Raw genomic sequence first — 18,954 nt, 5'->3', positions numbered from 1 at the left:
TCAAGGTCGTTTAAAACAAATATTTTCATGATAGTTACAACCATTTTTTTTCTTATAACCTTTTCGAATTTGACTGTTAACTATTTTTATTATTAAGATGGTACTGATTTTTTAATGATATTTGTTGTACTTCAAAAAAAAAAAACAATATCCTTCGTTTTCAATGTTGTATGCGGTTTTGGAAGACATGTTGAAAAACAGTGGAAAGTTGTGAAATATTCTTTGAAAAACAACGTAAATAGTGAAGAGGCGACACTAAAGGTAAGATAAACACACTTGATAGCAAAAAGGACATCATATGTAACTATTGTGGAAATATAATTTAGCTTTTCAAATACAAAATTAAAAGGTAAAGTTCGCAACTGACTGTGACCTAGTTTCGTTTGTTTGGGTCCTTTGTTTACAAATTTCTACAGCTGATTTGATTTGTGGTCATCATCGTAAATAGCAAGATAATGATATTTTTTGTGTTTTCTTATTACATGTTAATCAATAGAAATACTTTGAGATTGATTGTACAGAATCAATATGTTCTAATATCACAGAAAAGTTGTGTTCCTGTTACAGAACCGTTACAATATGTGTTATTGTTACTGTTATTATACACTAAAGACGTTAACCAAGGCCAAACATTTATTTTATGTCGAATTTTTACAAAAATATGTTTTATTTATGTACTTAATTTATGTAATTAAGTTTCAGTGTATTAAAAGAACTGACAAATATGGTTGTCTTCACACCTCAAAAATTTACTTTGTACAATTGTAGACAAACCTCTCCTGTGCTTTTCATCTCCTGTGCATCTGAAAAGCACAGAAAGAAAAATACATAATTTGAGCAAAATGCTCCTAGGAGAAAATCTGCACTTGGCGTTTGAGTATAGTCAAATCCCCATCATGAGTTAGACATCCTTGTTGGTTAACAATGCTTGCATTTTGTCTTAAATTCTTTGAGCCTTGAAAAATTAACATCTACAAAAAATTTAATGTATCATGTCTATGTACACTTGTGATTTCTACAAAGTAAACTGCATGTAATGAGTAATTTGCTTGATCCAGAGCTCTGTTATTTGTGTACTACCAGGTAATACAAGTTTTCCTGTCACTGCAACAATTCAGCATTTCAGGATGATAATATGTCAAGAACAGTTGGATGTTAATAACATGCTCTATACAAGACTCACTTCTGATACTGAATGAAAACAATAGAAAGTCACAATATTCATTATAATCACCATGATCCATTTTGCATTTTATTTTTTCACAGGTTAAAATGTGTACTGGTTTTGTTGGAAGTATAGTGTCTTTGGACTGTGGTGAGACCCTGGGTACTTACCAAGGTCTGGTGTCTAAGATTGATGAATCAACACAGATGGTTTCAATCACTCAGGCCTACAGAAATGGTGTAAAGTGTGATGTACAAGGCATTACAATCAGGTAAGAATATATAAAATAGAAATACTGGAGGCAAAATTAACCAGGTTTTCAATTTTGTCATTAATCATGATATTATTTAATGTTTTAACTCATCTGCATTGTAATGTTTTAACAAATTAACATGCTTAATCTGAATCATGAAATTTTGCAAATTCAAAAAAGATTTACAAATAAACATATTTGACAGAACTGTGTTGAAATTTGAAGCTTATATGACTTTTTATTAAAGTGTTTAAAGAAAATATTCTAAAAGAAAGTACATTTATCATGTTTATAAGGCAAATTGATGAACAATACTTTATTTTAAGAGGGTTACACAGTTACATGTAGCTATATAACTAATCTTCCCTGAGGCCCTCATCATGAGAAATCAAACAAAATGCAAAAACATATACAATGCATACAGTAGTATAAAAAGTCAAGTATGATAATAATCTTCAATACAACTTGATAAAATGTGATGAAAAAATAAACATGATGACAGTTTTCAATATTATTGATACAGCTAGATTGATTTCAATAAATGATCTGTTATTTTGTATTTGAAAGAAATATTTCTTAACGTAATTGGCAAATTATTCCACAAGAATGGTCCAGAATACATAACAGATTTTTTGAACAATTCTGTTTTTGGTTTAATAGGGAGTATGAGGTTTCCTTGAAAGCATTTCTCAAGGGGTATGGATTTCTGTCTGAAACATGATATCCTTCACACTAGAAGAAACTTTGATGGTAGGTTATCAGTGGAAAAGAGTGCAAAACCTGACAAAATGTTGCCTCTTTCTGAGATTTTTTCATATTTAAGGCCACGGTTTTTTAATTTGTTGGTTTACAGATTTTTCTCATAAAAAAGTCGGGTCGGTCGGTCGGAAAGAAAAAGAAAAAAAAATATCTTTCAAAACAGAAAAATATGCAAAATAAATATATATTTCACCTTACTTAACAAAATGTTTGTCTTTTTGCTGTTTTGTAATCATTTCTTAACATTTCGTTCTATGAAATATTATTGATCAGTGATCATGAACATCGCAGGACATCGTGTAATAACTTCCTGTAAAAAAGAGGGGTTGCACGGACAAAGACGAAATTAAATCGTCATTTCACAAACAAGAAAAACAGATTCCCGTAGCTCTCAATCAATTCCAGAAAACTTGGTAAATAATGATCTTCAGTTACAAAAACTGATAAAGAAAAAAAAATGTAAAAACGTCGTACAAAAATAAGTTTCAACACACGTGTCGAAAAACGTAATAGACTCGTCCACTGGAAAAACGACAATATCGGGTTAATCAGTTGTCATGCAATCCGGTTTTTATCCCAATGATTGATAATATGAAACAAGAAAATTTCAAATGATTTGTTAATATTCAGTACTTTAATTGATGTTATTCCACCTGTCAACATTTGGACAAGTCTATTTCTCTGAGATGATGCATCTTACGGACTGATGACAAATAAGGGAAAGGAACTTATTTTTGTAATAGGTTTTCAACACAGGTTTCGTTCCGCAAAATTATTTGCGCAAAAGACATTTCAAGGTCAGTTATAATTGATTTGTCTATTTTTAGAAACGTAAATTGGAAGTTTTATTTTTCACAACAGAAAGTGTTATCAACTTTGTTAATGATTTAAAATGCATTTTATTTTATAAAAAAAGAAATTTTAATTATTTTTCAGGGATACTGCATTGATAAGGGTCGGCGGGAATAAAAAAGCATGAAAAGTCAATTTTATTTTTATTCTGAAAATCGGCAAAATCGGGTCGGCGGATCCGTAAACCAACAAATAAAAAAACCGTGGCCTAACTTACTTTACATTAAAATACTGCTCAATTAATGTCCTGATGAAAAATCAAACCTATGATTTTATTTTACTCTTTTCACAGTGGCAGTGATATAAAGGAGTTAAAAATCATCAAAAACAAGGAAGAGGCAGTTTTAAAAGAAGCCACACCATCCAAGCTTCTAACAGTTAGTTATAACTCAGAATGTCCTTCTCCTGTTAAAGTATGCAGTTTGGAAACATTCATATTTCCACAAGACAATGGTCCCAACGTACAAAATAGTGCTCCAAGAAATGGACAAAGAAAAAATGGCTATAAACAAACATCAAACGGACAGAGAATATCTGCTTCAAATGGACAAAGAATATCTCCTTCGAATGGACTAAGAGTTTCTCCTCCAAATGGCCAAAGAATTTCTCCTCCAAATGGACAGAGAATTTCTCCTCTAAATACTCAAAGACTATCTCCCCCTAATGTTGGTTACAATAATAGACAATCACCAGCGAATGGTCAATATCAGCAAAGATATTCTCCCAATGAATTTATTAATGGTAATGGCAACAGGAAGTCTCCTCCTAATATTAATGGCAACAGGAAGTCTCCTCCTAATGTTAATGTTAAATACAAAGCCAGATATTCACCAAATAACATCCTTCAGGAGAGAAATCATACACCCACATATGATAATGGAAGAAATGCTGATAGCTACACACCTACAAAAGAGGACCAAGCAATGAGACCTCGTCTCAATTCTGGTAAGTTATATACTGAATTAAAAATGTCTATCATATATACAGTACTGTGTTTAAATTTTATTTTATTAATTCAGTTGTTGACTGATGTTTTTAGCATGTATTCTTGAAATGTTGCTGACGTAAGAACAAGTCAGGTTAATATGATTAGTAATAGAGGGATTTGTGTTTAATGTCCAGTGGCAAATATTGCAGAATATGTCTCGCTTTGGAGTTGAGATACCCTGCAGTCAATTTAACTCAAGCTATTCTTTCATTTTAGCCACTGAAAATCGGAACAAGAAACAATCAACTCCAAGAAAGATAGACTTCCGTAAAAGATCACAGTCCAGGGACGATTGTTGCTTTAGTGCTCCAACACAGTCTTGCATGGATGAATTTGATTTTGAAAAAAATTTGGCTTTGTTTGACAAAAAAGCTGTATTTCAAGAAATAGAAAACTCTGGACCAGAAATAACCCGGGCCAATGAACCAAAAAAGCCTCTGAAGTACAGACATGATGAAAATGTGCTTGAAACCAAAAAGTCAGTTCTCCAGCAGATCAAAGTACCAAATGGACATGGCATGTCTCAGTTATTTGTTACAGGTAAATAAAAACAAGCGTGTCTCAGTTATTTGTTACAGGTAATTAAAGAGGAATGTCTTAGTAATGATGCAGGTGAATAGATAGGGAAGTCGATTAAAATCCCTTCTTTGGTTTATACAACATGCATATCTGTAGTTTATATTTTTTGTAAACGATCAAGAACTCGACAGAACTGATAAGAATAATGCACTTATCCTTTCAGATACAGGGCTAGTTGTTCCTAGTATTTCACCAGACTTAAGAAGTCGTTTATTTTCTACTGCTGAGAAGTTTGGGTTTACTCAAGAAAGACAGATAGAAATGGTTGGACGTTCAGCTAGTGAAATGGTTCTTCAGCTTCTTGGAGGCCCACACAGGTAAATATTTCCTGAGGATGCTTTAATTGCTCAGTTGCAAAATCATTTAATCCTTTAATTACCTCCATTACGACACCATAATATTTTACTAAATGATGAAATGATTTTTTAACAACTTCTCAAGGTAAGATAGAGTTTTGCTGATATTGAAAGGACAGTAACCATAACTCTAGATCTTTAGCTATCTATATATTTATTTATTCAAATGTTAAAAATATAATTTTCTGAGTTTGTTTTCGACTATTCTTTGTAATCCTCCAAATAATGCAGAATTGCTTAATTTATGATTAAAGGGCTAAAAGAACCAGCAGACTTACAAGGAAAAAAGATAAACTCATAAGATTATTTATTTAACTTGATGAAGAATCTACTATAAGGTTTTTATGCACTGTTTGTTGATCTTAAAAATTACATAGTACATGTAGTAACAAAAATGGTAATAATTTCAGATTAAATCCCAACAATGGGCATCAGGTGCCTACAGTAGTGCTATTATGTGGTCCTCACCTTCAGGGAACTCAGGCCATTAACTGTGCCAGACATCTGTCCAACCATAACGTCAATGTCTATCTAGTCCTGCCAAACTTTATCAAAATGAACAAATATATGGAGGAGGAACTTAAACTGTTTGCTTTCTGTGATGGCAACAGGATCTCAAATCTCAAAGGTAAGAACAGTGACATCACAATAGAGCTTTCCCAGATGGGAACAGGATCTCAAATCTCAAAGGTAAGAACAGTGACATCACAATAGAGCTTTCCCAGATGGCAACAGGATCTCAAATCTCAAAGGTAAGAACAGTGACATCACAATAGAGCTTTCCCAGATGGCAACAGGATCTCAAATCTCAAAGGTAAGAACAGTGACATCACAATAGAGCTTTCCCAGATGGGAACAGGATCTCAAATCTCAAAGGTAAGAACAGTGACATCACAATAGAGCTTTCCCAGATGGCAACAGGATCTCAAATCTCAAAGGTAAGAACAGTGACATCACAATAGAGCTTTCCCAGATGACAACAGGATCTCAAATCTCAAAGGTAAGAACAGTGACATCACAATAGAGCTTTCCCAGATGGGAACAGGATCTCAAATCTCAAAGGTAAGAACAGTGACATCACAATAGAGCTTTCCCAGATGGGAACAGGATCTCAAATCTCAAAGGTAAGAACAGTGACATCACAATAGAGCTTTCCCAGATGGCAACAGGATCTCAAATCTCAAAGGTAAGAACAGTGACATCACAATAGAGCTTTCCCAGATGGCAACAGGATCTCAAATCTCAAAGGTAAGAACAGTGACATCACAATAGAGCTTTCCCAGATGGGAACAGGATCTCAAATCTCAATGGTAAGAACAGTGACATCACAATAGAGCTTTCCCGGGTGGGAACAGGATCTCAAATCTCAAAGGTAAGAATTGCATTGCAATAGAACATTTCATGATGACAACAAGATCTCAAATCTTACAGAGACATCACATTTGTATATCAATAAAGATATGCACTTCACTCTGTACACATTTAGTTTTATTCTTGAAGATAGTTTTTCTCTTGAAAACATAACAATCATAGCCTATTTGTCAGACAAAATTAACAATTAAGGAGAAATGCAACTGTCTTGTTAGAAAACCAGATTATTTCACATTAAAGGAATGGGTAAAAGTTGTTTGCAGGAAAAAAATCAACAGTATGCGATTAAGTGTAGTCTTCTGTATATGGCCTTGCAAATTACAAAAATCTATAAACCATTAAGTATTGCACTCTGCTCATTTGTATCTTTGACTCAGATTTGCTAAATGCAAACAAGACAATAAGATTGAATCCACTTGACTTTAATTTTTTTTTCTTCAGATCTCCCATTAGGATCAGTTGACATTATCATAAATGCATTAGACAATCAGGAAACACCAAATCTCAAAGATCAAGTCTGGTACAAGACCTTAGTTGAATGGGCAAACCAAAACAGAGCTCCTGTGTTAGCTATGGACCCACCAGTAGAATCCAATTCAGTCAGAGCTAAATGGTGTCTAAGTATTGGACTTCCTTTAAACATGGTGATGCAGTCATCACAATTATACTTATGTGATCTTGGCTTCTCAAAGAAAGTCTTCGCAGAAGTTGGAATCAAATACTTGTCACCATTCTCGCACAAGTTCACTATTCCTCTCCATCCTAAAGAGTAGCTTCCTAGCTTTACATCATTCATCGTGTAAAAACCATTATATTTTACATTATAATGTCATTGTGCTGTATTAAACATTCCTAACACTTTGATGCCAAAAAAGTGTCTCTTTGATTTCATTAGAGACATAGCCAGAAAACAGATTGCAAGCAGCAATTAATGGTGTTCTATTGAATTGTATTTTATTTTTTGGTGTTTACTAAAGTGCTTTCATAATGTTGTTTATTTCTACTATACTGTGGTGCTGTATCCACTTTTGACATTAGTATATTCTATGACAGATTTGTTCAATGAATTCCAAATCAAGTGTTTTTACTGACATTCTTGGTATTGGAAGTGTTTTAACTTTACAATTTTTGGTGAAACATATTTATTGTGTGCCAATATTGAGACACTGACCTTACTTGCAGTATGATGTGAGAAATGGATAACCATTTATATTTTTTATCCAAAAATAGATATGTTTAGACATATACTGGTTTCACAGATATGCTAATAACTTGAATAGAATGGAATAAGAAATTATCAATGGTTCAATTGTCATACTAGACAAAATTGATGTTCTTCATTTCAGGTACTTTTGTTATTGTGCTAAATTATGCCTTTATGAAATTGCAGAAATGAATAGTTGAATGAACAATTTTAAAAGAAAGATAAACTAAATAATGAGAAAATGAGTAAGAAGAAAGAAAAAACTGCAACGAAAAACTGTGATGAAAATACTGAAGAATGATGAAAGATTTGGAAGAAGCAAAAAATAAGAATATAAAGAATGCAAAAAAGATCAGTTTTATAAAGAACAGTAAACAGATGAATAGAATATATGAGAAATAAACATACAAGATTTAATTCTTCAGTGATATGGACATTAGAAGAATCAAAACAAAGGAAATGGACCTTATATTTGTGTGCTTTTTTTTGGTGCTCAGTGGACTGTGCCCACTTGTTTTGTGTTCCTTAGGTTTTTATCATTTTGTCATGCATTGTTGATCTCAATGTGATAGCTAGGGTGTGCAATATCATGACAAAAATGGCAGCTAGCCTTGGGAACTGCAGATTTTATCACACATATCTCCATCATAATTACTTTGTTTATTTTTATGAATTGTTTATGTCCGAATGTGTGCCAGTATTATTTGTGATATTTTGTTTGTAAATATGCTTTCATTTCTTTTTAAACATTGATTAGGTTTGAACATTTATTTTAATGAAGAGAAAATGTATATAGGGTTATCTACTTAACCATTTGATTAATTAGGAATCTTTTAAAATAAACAAATCAAGTGATTTTGCAGAATTTTGGTTTCAATTGTCATTTTCAATTTTTACTTTTTATATCCAGGAATTATTTGGAAAAATTGAAAAATTTGGTTCACTAACTTATTTAAACTGATTAGTTCAGTAGTGTGAACAGACAAAATAATGATCATCTTGGAGTTCAATTCCAACAAGAAACCTAGACAATAAAATGACTTTTAGAAGTTCATATTTTTTGTTTGATTGGATTAATATTTTGAACCACAGAATAACTTTTGCTAGTAAAGCACTAAAATTATCAGCATTTTATTTTATGATAAGTTGATTAATGAATGTTTGTATGTCAGTGTTTGTGTGTTGTGCTTCATTTGTATATAATCATACTCATTATACATTGATTCATTACTGTGTGTATTTGATGGAATGAATCTTCGGACATTATTTTGTTGTAAATAGTGGTTATGGTGAGTGTATGTAAATACAGTTCTAATATTATTTTCAAAATAGTCAAATATTGCATTCAAGGTTGACAATGTTGTATTGGAATTCTGTTGTTGTTTGATCACATTACATAATTTACAAGGATTCTTAAAAAGGTTCGGTAACTCCATTTCTTGAGGGATTGGGAAATTTTAAGTCTGACCTGGTCAGTAAAAGTTAAGCTAAAGAATATGAAAATATTATCAAGTTAATTGACCAGTAAACTAATTTACACCAGACATACGTAAGCATTGGGCAGTTGATGTTTTAATTTTATTCTGCAATATACATCTGAAGTATTTTCATGTAGAAAAGCTATGAGTTAATTTTTTCACAAAGAAAAGAATATATTGCATTGAAATTAAAAATTGAATTTATTTGAGAATTTATTTGACTTTTTTGTAGATATATCACCAGTTTATTAATTTGATGTACATATACATATATATATATCTTGAAGTATTTTTTTATCATTTTGTGTTGATCCATTAGTTTGTATATTGTTGTTGAACATGCTCAAGGGACATAACCACTGCTAGTCAAGTGTCAAACCTTTGATGCATGGACACTGCCATTTTGTGTAAGAGTATTGTGAGGAATACAACAAATCCACCTCAGTTGTCATTACAATTGAATTATGTATAGTTCATGCCAATACACCATTATGTACTTTGTTTTCTCAATAAGATGATCTTCATTTAGCTATTCTGTTGTAGTACAAAGCAAGTGAATATTTTTGATCTAGTTTCGGATAGTCAAGGTGATGTTATCTATTTATCAAGTTGTTTAAAAGTTGCTTGTGTGACTGAAATCTGAGTAGTTATCAATTATTCTCATGAGACTAGGAACTTAAGGAAAATGTGTCAATTAAAGAGAATATTTATCAAAAATATTAGATAGGAATTGGGCCTATGACAGGAAGAAAGAGGTCCATAACTTTATGATGGAAACACCCAGCAGTTCTAACTATGTTGCTTTGGGTCTTTTCTAAACAGGTCTGACTTATGTCTTTCATTAGTGTTATGTATGTAATATGGATCTTGCAATTTGAAATCACTGCAATGTTTAACTTCTGGAATGGGAATACCTACCATTGGAAGCCAACAAAAGGAATAGGATCTTTTTCTAGTCCGGGCATTAAGTTGCATCAACATTTTAAAGGTTTATAATTTTCCGAGATTAAATTAAATAGTCATGATATTACATTATATTGCCTGAGGTTGTGTTTTTTGGTATAAATGAGGTGTATTAGTCTGTCAGTATTCAGTACATTGTACTTACAAATGGCATATTTTTATATTCAGCAACCAATTTGTTGACTATTTGTGTTATATATTACCAATGTTTGACCTATTATTGATAATGAGTGCTTTATGAATCAACATTCGTCATAGTGATATGTGATATTGTGTATACATGTATTTCATTGCATTAAAGGCCACACGAAATATATTAAAAGAGACAAATTTTGTCTTTTATATTTTAAAGTTTATTTATAATGAAATTGAAGTATCAAGTTTGGTTGAATTTAAATAGTCATATTTAGACAGTTTACCATACATGTTGAAAATTTTATCATATTTGTGTTTCAAAAATCAAATTAGCACCATTATTGGCTAACCCAATTTTATATACTTATTAAATGCACATTGATTATATTTTAACACTTGTGGACTATATATGTGAATATGTTGCCTTTTCTGGTATAGAAACATGAGCTTGGAACAATTGCTTTGAATGAATATCAACAATTTATTCATTATTGAAACTAGTTTAACGTAGGAAGGAATATAAGGCATTTCATACAAAATAATTGAGATTTTTTTCTTAATTGATAAAACATGTGCTATCATTTGATATTTTGACCAAACTTGATACTTCATTGGACCAATACATAGGTGTGTTACTACATTCTTGATGTGTATCAGGGTCATATATTATATGCTGTGTGTCATGTAGTTTTAATCTGTATTTTTTGTCTCAACTACCAAAAAAATGTTAAAAAAAATAAACCAAAAAAAATTGTTGAGATTTTAAGTACAGTTGAAAATTATCAAGGCAATTACTTTGTTAAAATTATTTATTGTTAAGTATGAATGAAAAGAGTCCCGTAAATTATGTTTACAAAAGAATTTTATTGTGTAAATGTAATTACATTTTGATAACATGTTGAATTTTTGGTGCAAATGGTTCTTTTACATTTTAACAAAAAAAACATAAACAGTCATGAGATTTTGTTGACTTTTTGTCCCTCAATATTTTCCAATGACAAGCTAGTTATTATTGCTATATGTAAATGTGGGAGTACAGTATTTAAAACATTTTTTATTTCTTTAGATAGTCCCTTAAATGTTTTAGTGCCTTTATTATGGGAAACATTGGGTATTATTCTCACTGACTGTTAAAGATGCAAAATGTAAGTCTAGACTTGATTTGAGGAGAAAATACGAAATAGTTCAGTTTACATCATCTTTTAAAAAAATCAAAACATAAACATGATAGTCAATTTCTAAGACTTTCAAAATAAACTCCCACATCTAACAAAAATGTCTGGAGCTGCAGGCATTTAAAATACTGGGACATTGATTATTTGTTGAATATATTTTTATTATTTATGATATTGTATGTATGTTCATAAATGAGTGAAAGTGCAGCTATTATAAAATGCATGGCCTTGCAAAGGTTTCTATGTTAACAAGTGAATGTAAGAGTTGGTAGTACATATAGCCATGTTCTGAGTACAGAAAAATGTTGAATTTAAGACTTGATTTATTGTCTGATTACTCAAAAAGAAGATTCCTTCTTATGTATCTAAATCTCATATCATACTTATTTTATAGCAGAAAAGATAGTTTTGTTTATGCTGACAGTAAAAATCAAATGAAGGGAAAGAAATCTTGGAAAAATAAGTGAATTTTTAAAATGTTCATACTATACAATATACAGCTTGATGATATGAGATTGTTAATGAGAGAAAGCTTTCTGTGAAGATAATTGACCAACTCAGGGGTAAAACAATCAGCTCAGTGAAATAATATTGAAAGCCAAGTTAATTTGAGATTTTTGAAAGTATATTTTTGTTTGTTATGAATGGGAAAAGTTATTTTTTATTTTATATTTTAAATCATTATTTGAGGGGCATTTTTATGAAATAATCATGAGTTAAAACTATCAGTGCATTTGACAGTCATCATATAGTCTAGTCATAAACATTTTGAAACATTTTTTATTTGTCTGCCAGCCATTCTTAACCCTTAAAATTTTTGTGTTTTCAAAATTCTTGCAAAAGTGTATTGGTTAAGAAAACAAAGTTTACTTTATTTGACAGTGGTTGCTCAGTTTTAGCAGAAATCAGTTCCAATATGTTATGATATTTTAAGACTATGTAATGAACAATTCGGAGTATTGTTAATTTTAAATTTGATAAATATGAGACTCCAGATCACTTTCCATAAAGATATTGGGCATACTATAAAATTCCTTTTAGCTTATCATGCACTTTTGTCATTAACCATAAAAAGATAGAAAAAAAGTAATTATTTTATGTGATGGGTCCACAGATGTGTCAGAAATCATAGCATGACAGATTTTTTTTATCAAAGACAAAATTCACATGTAAATTTTAGAATATGAGAAAATGATGCAAAATTTGAATCTCCATTGACCACATGTTCTTTTAAAGCCATCTTCTGATACATCTGGTATCTACGTTTTTATAGGATAAAAAGTAGAGATTGAAACTTGATTTGACAGCAGGCTTGAAATTGAGTAGAAATAACTTCAATGTTTATAAATACCAGGAATTATAGGTGGGTTTGATACAAAATTGGTTTGTTACAGATTACTGGATTAAAAATGCTTTAGACATGTTCTAGTGTGACCTTTGAAAATATCATAGAACCAGACAAAGTTTATATTAGGTTTCACTGTTATTATGCAAAAGATATTTTGGAAATGCTTTGACAAAATGTGAGACATCATTTTAGGAGGGATTGGGACAAGGTGTGTATGGGGGGATGAAATGGGACAAATTGGATTTTGATTTTAAGTGTCTTTACCATCTTAATTTACAAACAGCTATTGTTAAAAGGCACTTCTTGAATTTGAAGGGGGAAATCATTTGGAAAAAAGAGTGAAAAAATAGCACACAGAATAATTTTAAATAAAACCACAGCAAAAGGTTTTCTTTTTTTAAATTATAAATATGAATAATTTTGATTTTAAACAACCTGTTTGCTAATGGTGAGGGTAGGAAGGGGGACTGATATGTTTCTTATTCTGAAATAATGAGAATAGCTCTATTAGAACTTTGTGATTTTATATTTAATTATTTAATTTTGGAAAATATGGCTTTTATTTTTATGCCCCACCTACGATAGTAGAGGGGCATTATGTTTTCTGGTCTGTGCCTCCGTTCGTCCGTTTGTTCGTTCGTTCGTCCCGCTTCAGGTTAAAGTTTTTGGTCAAGGTAGTTTTTGATGAAGTTGAAGTCCAATCAATTCGAAACTTAGTACACATGTTCCCTATGATATGATCTTTCTAATTTTAATGTCAAATTAAAGTATTGACCCCAATTTCATGGTCCACTGAACAAAGAAAAAGATAGTGTGAAGCTCAGGTTAAAGTTTTTGGTCAAGGTAGTTTTTGATGAAGTTGAAGTCCAATCAACTTGAAACTTAGTACACATATTAACTATGATATGATCTTTCTAATTTTAATGCCAAGTTAAAGTATTGACCCCAATTTCACGGTCGAGCGAACATGTTAAATGATAGTGCGAGGGGGGCATCCGTGTACTATAGACACATTCTTGTTTAGATAAGAGTTGAAAAATAGTCAGCCTTTAAATAATTTTAAATTTGTATCTTCAACAATAGATGTTTAGAAACATTTTGATCCATTAGTCAAATATTAAGAAAATAACAAATTTAATGAAGGAAAATTGATGCATTAGAGAAAAGTGAACTAATTAATAAGTAAAAAGAGTACTTGGTGTTTTGTGGAAGTTAGAAATTATGTAGAAGTTCCTGCATTCTTTTGAAATAAAGATCCTTGTTTTTTATACTAATAAGTATGCAAACATTATTGGAATAATTAAAACATTGTTTATACTATTATTAAATGCACTGATTATGGTGCTTTGTATCCATAGAGAATTTGTTGTTGTATCTGTACTTTTCTTTTATTCTGATTTATCATATAATTTTCTTTGTAAATAAACTAGTTAAAAAAAAATTCAGATAATAATAAAAATGAAAAAATACTTGTGAAGAACATTGTAAAATTTAAAAGGAATTACTATTTTTATTTACATTTAGAACAGTATTTTCTGAACTATGTTTTGTGGGTGAAATTTTCCAGGTAGTTTTAAAAATAAAAGTTGATAATCTGAAGAGTATATAATTTATTTTGTTCTTAATTTCTTGAAGCTTTTATACTTTTATTTTATTGTCATATTTTAAAGAAATTTTAATATAACATTTTACTTGATATAAAGTTGTTAAAATATGTTGTTTGTTAGTATTATTCTTATAAGTAATAATTGTTTTGAGACCTTTGTGTTTCATTTTTATGTATTTAAATTTGTCATTGGTCTCAATGCTATAAAAGGTGTTAACGTAATACATATAAAAATAATTAGCAAATGTCATCAATATGCTGGGTTCACACATAAATACTGGTGTTCATTGAATACGTATCAAATGAGTATATAAAAATGCTATGTCCACTTATTCCAGCCAGTCACTCAGTATATATATTGTATTACATAATGCACATTATAACAGACATATTACTGAAAATAATTGTATATTTCTGGGTTCACACACAATACACATTTGACACATTTTCGACCAAATTGCTTTTCGACAATGGACATTTATTGTGTGTTATGTGTGAACGCAGCATTTGTATCTCCTCTTGGGAGAAGACCAAAAAAAGTTGAAGAAGAATTGTAACACATCAAGATTGACATGCTTTGTAGAATTTAAAACATCAATGCAGTGTACTCAATTCAGTCTTATTAAACTGGTGTAAATTGAGAAATTTTTGTTATGTTTTATTGGTGTTTTTATTGTAACAGGATAGGTTTGCAAAAATAAAAATTTGCAGTAAGAATTTTCTGAAATTTCAATGATTAATCTCACATTGCTGTCCAATTTTCAACAATTGCAATTATACATGTATGCAAAATTTCTGAATTTACTGTTACTTTGAATAATAGATTTTTCAGTCCTAATATTTATTTGCAATAAAACTTGTTTTGTATCTGTTAAGTACTTCTAGCTTTCTTGGCATGTTTTATATGATTTTATGTCTTAAACCTTAAACTACAATATTTTTCAGCCTTTTTTAATGTGAGAAAGAATGTTTATTCTGTATTATGAGGAAAATTTGACAGCTTTTTAAGCATTGTATCTTTGAAATTTGTTTGAATGTTGATTACTGTACTTAATGCATATGTGTTTGGTATTTATGATTTGATAGCAGAAAATATGTGATAAAAACAAAACATTACCATACTATCAGGTAGACCTTTGAATAGAATTAAGCAGAAAATATGTGATAAAAACAAAAATTACAAATACCATACTATCAGGTAGACCACCTTTGAATAGAATTAAGCAGAAAATATGTGATAAAAACAAAAATACAAATACCATACTATCAGGTAGATCTTTGAATAGAATTAAGCAGAAAATATGTGATAAAAACAAAAATACAAATACCATACTATCAGGAAGATCTTTGAATAGAATTAAGCAGAAAATATATGATAAAAACAAAAATTACAAATACCATACTATCAGGTAGACCTTTGAATAGAATTTATTAAAAAAAAAATGTGATAAAAACAAAAATTTCAGATACCATTCTATCAGGAAGAATAGAAGTATTTTATAGATGTTGGTTGTAAAATGTATGTTCTTTTTAAACAAAACATTGTTAAAATCCATTCCTAACTATAGACGATTGCAGATAAGACTGAATTTTCCTCCTATTGTCAGCGATATGATAAGTGGTGCATTATATCTGTACTTCAGATGGAGTAATATTTGTTATGATTTACACAAAACTTGTTATAACATTCAAGTATTTTAACAATTTTATGCAAGTATAATTTATTTTATTGCTTTTACCTATTTTTCTTATGTTATTTGTTTTAGTATATTATTGTACGGAGATGTGTTAACACCACCATATGTTGTTGACAATAGTTTGTTATGGTCATTTAAATTTGATTCTTATTATATATACCATTAAGTCTTAAAAATTTAAGTTTCAAGTAATTATAGAATGAGATATTATTTAAAGATAAATGTAACATCTTTGACTGTAAGCAAGAACTGGCGTAAACAATTTATGAATTTTAAATGAACAAATATTGTCAACATAATTTGGGTTTGAGGCATTGAATTTTCTCGTTATTAAGTTTCTTGAGCACTGAGTATTTGATTATTTCGATGTATAAATTCAGAGTCACCTATGTCTTTCAAAATAGTATCTCTATAAATCTGATATTTTGGAAAAAAATCCTTCTTTATCTTTAGGTTTTTTAAAACACAAAAAAACTCAAAATTAATTATAGTCAGATGATATTTATTGATTTCAGTGCCCTATTAATTACATAATGAGAAAACGAGCCTCATATGCTAGTGTTTGTACTTCTCTGGAAATATTTAATGTTTTGTAGTGATAAAAGACGTAGAGAAATAAATAAAATTAAATGAAAGTTGTTGTTTCTTTTAAATTCAGTTTTTGTCTTGCTCGAGACAAAAGTCAATTAGATGCTTATCTGTCAGCTGCAGTAACAACATCTTATACTATTTGTATATAGCTTTATGTTTTATAAGGCTTCAGTTCTAGTATATTGATGCTTTATTATTAGATGTTTCTGTCTAGCTTAGTGTATTGTCCTTGATCTCATTTTCTTGGTATAGTGACTGCTTGAAATTTTTTAAACAGTTGCGCTATACTTAAAAGAGATATAGGATACTATATTTGTTATATGTCTTCCTTGTAAGATCTAAATTTCATTTAACCTGACCTCATTTCATTGATCAGTGGTTAATGTTAAGGTTTAGTCATAATGTCAGAACCTCAGATACTATAAGCAATAGGTAAACTATATTTGGTGTATGGAATGATTGTAAGGTGTACTTGTTAGACTAGCAGGTTTCACATGACCTTGACTTCAATTTTTATTGGCGAGCCTGCAACTTTTGTTGCAGAAAGCTCGACATAGGGATAGTGATCTGGCGGCGGCGTTAGCTCACTTCTTAAAAGGTTTATAAGGTCAAAGACATGGATGCTTCATACTTTGTATCTAGATGCCTCATGTTACGAAGTTTCCGTCAGTCACATGTCCAATGTCCTTGACCTCATTTTCATGGTTCAGTGACCACTTGAAAAAAAAGTTCAGAATTTTTGTAATGTTGAATTCTCTCTTATTATAAGTAATAGGATAACTATATTTGGTATGTGCGTACCTTGCAAGGTCCTCATACCCGTCAGACAGTTTTCACCTCGACCTCATTTCATAGATCAGTGAACAAGGTTAAGTTTTGGTGGTCAAGTCCATATCTCAGATACTATAAGCAATAGGGCTAGTATATTTGGTGTATGGAAGGACAGGAAGGTGTACATGTCCAACTGGTAGGTGTCATCTGACCTTGACCTCATTTTCATGGTTCAGTGGTTATAGTTAAGTAATTGTGTTTTGGTCTGTTTTTCTCATACTTTATGCAATAGGTCTATATTTGTTGTAAGGTGTACATGTCTAGCGGGCAGATGTCAATTGACCTTGACCTCATTTTCATGGTTCAGTGGTCAAAGTTAAGTTTTTCAGTTTTGGTCTTTTTATCTAATATTATATGCCAAAAGTCAACTGTATTTGGTGTATGGAAATATATTATGATCTATATGTCAGTCCCAGAGGTTTTATTTGACCATCACCACAATTGCATGGTTCATGACACAGTGTTAAGTTTTTGTGTTTTGGTCTTTTTTTTCTTAAACTATTAGTAACAGGTCAACTATATTTGTTGTATGGAAGCCTTGTTAGCTGTACATGTCTGCCTAGCATGGTTCATCTGACCTTGACCTCATTTTCATGGTTCATTGGTCTTTGTTTAGCTATCTTGGTTAATGTTAAGTTTATGTGACAGATGTAATAAAGCTTTATACTTAGGACTATCAACATAATATCAATGATTAGTAAAGAAGGCGAGTCATTTCAGTGTGTGCACTCTTGTGGTTCATTAAACAATATTTGAAATTAGGAGATGTTTAAAATTGCCAATGAACCCACTATCCAACAGAGTCAAAATGACAATAGGTTATGGTGTGAACCTTAAACAATGAGCAAAACCAATACTGAATAGTAAGCTACAAAATGCCACAGAATTAGCCACACTGAATTTTAGGCTTTTACTTGGGATTTGGTTTGTTAAACGCTCAACCATCCACAGTGCAATTTAAATATTAAAAACCGATAATTACTGAAGGCTAGTCACAACTAATAATCATGCTTTCTCAGACAAAAGTATCAATTAGTATATTTGTGTTAAGATGTCGTAAACAATCCAGACTGAAGCATGACCTGATACAATGCCAATATATAAATAGAAATATTAAATAGCATCTGGGTTTATATTAATTATATTGGTTTAGAATATCGTCGGGTGAAAAACATGTCCTTGTCATATTTCCTTTCACCATGACCTCATTAAATGGTTCAGCAGGAAATGTTATGTTACATAGTTTTTGTCAAGCCTGTGATTTTTGTCGCAGAACGCTTGACATGGATAGTGAGCTGGTAGCGGCAGCGTTGGCTAACTTCTTGAAAGCTTTATATTTTAGAGGTTGGAAGACCTGTATGCTTCATACTTTGTATATGGATGCCTCATGTTAGGAAGTTTCTGTAAGTCACATGCCCAATGTCCTTGACCTCATTTCTATGGTTCAGTGACTACTTGAAAAAAAAGTTAAGATTTATTGTAATGTTAAATTCTCTCTTATAAGTAATAGGATAACTTTATTTGGTATGTGCGTACCTTGCGAGGTCCTCATGCCCGTTAGACAGTTTTCATTTGACCTCAACCTCATTTTACAGATCAGTGA

General features: G+C 30.8%; 1 protein-coding gene across 2 annotated transcripts; it reads left to right on the top strand.

Moving 5' to 3' along the window:
- Positions 1–13: 13 nt before the first annotated feature.
- Positions 14–16,564, top strand: LOC139521777 (enhancer of mRNA-decapping protein 3-like). 2 transcript variants are annotated; one of them, XM_071315384.1, is made up of 8 exons: positions 14–261; positions 1,267–1,436; positions 3,322–3,974; positions 4,234–4,557; positions 4,760–4,913; positions 5,363–5,580; positions 6,765–13,195; positions 13,651–16,564. In XM_071315384.1, the coding sequence occupies exons 1-7, from the start codon at positions 115–117 to the stop codon at positions 7,094–7,096; spliced, it is 1,998 nt and encodes a 665-aa protein (XP_071171485.1). In that variant the 5' UTR covers positions 14–114; the 3' UTR covers positions 7,097–13,195; positions 13,651–16,564. The 2 variants fall into 2 exon arrangements, with proteins under 2 accessions (XP_071171485.1, XP_071171486.1); XM_071315385.1 differs by lacking the exon at positions 13,651–16,564 and having other exon boundaries at positions 92–261; positions 5,363–5,828; positions 6,325–7,902.
- Positions 16,565–18,954: the final 2,390 nt, after the last annotated feature.

The sequence above is a fragment of the Mytilus edulis genome, chromosome 4 (assembly GCF_963676685.1).
Source record: "Mytilus edulis chromosome 4, xbMytEdul2.2, whole genome shotgun sequence".
Classification (NCBI taxonomy): Eukaryota; Metazoa; Mollusca; class Bivalvia; order Mytilida; family Mytilidae; genus Mytilus; species Mytilus edulis.
This window is presented reverse-complemented; position numbering and strand designations above follow the sequence as displayed.

Excerpts from the sequence above, each read along its gene's own strand:
- LOC139521777 (XM_071315384.1), top strand. The coding sequence starts at position 115 with ATGATATTTGTTGTACTTCAAAAAAAAAAAACAATATCCTTCGTTTTC. Across the intron at positions 1,437-3,321 it reads GTACAAGGCATTACAATCAG|TGGCAGTGATATAAAGGAGT; the intron begins GTAAGAATATAT and ends CTCTTTTCACAG. Across the intron at positions 5,581-6,764 it reads CAGGATCTCAAATCTCAAAG|ATCTCCCATTAGGATCAGTT; the intron begins GTAAGAACAGTG and ends TTTTTTCTTCAG.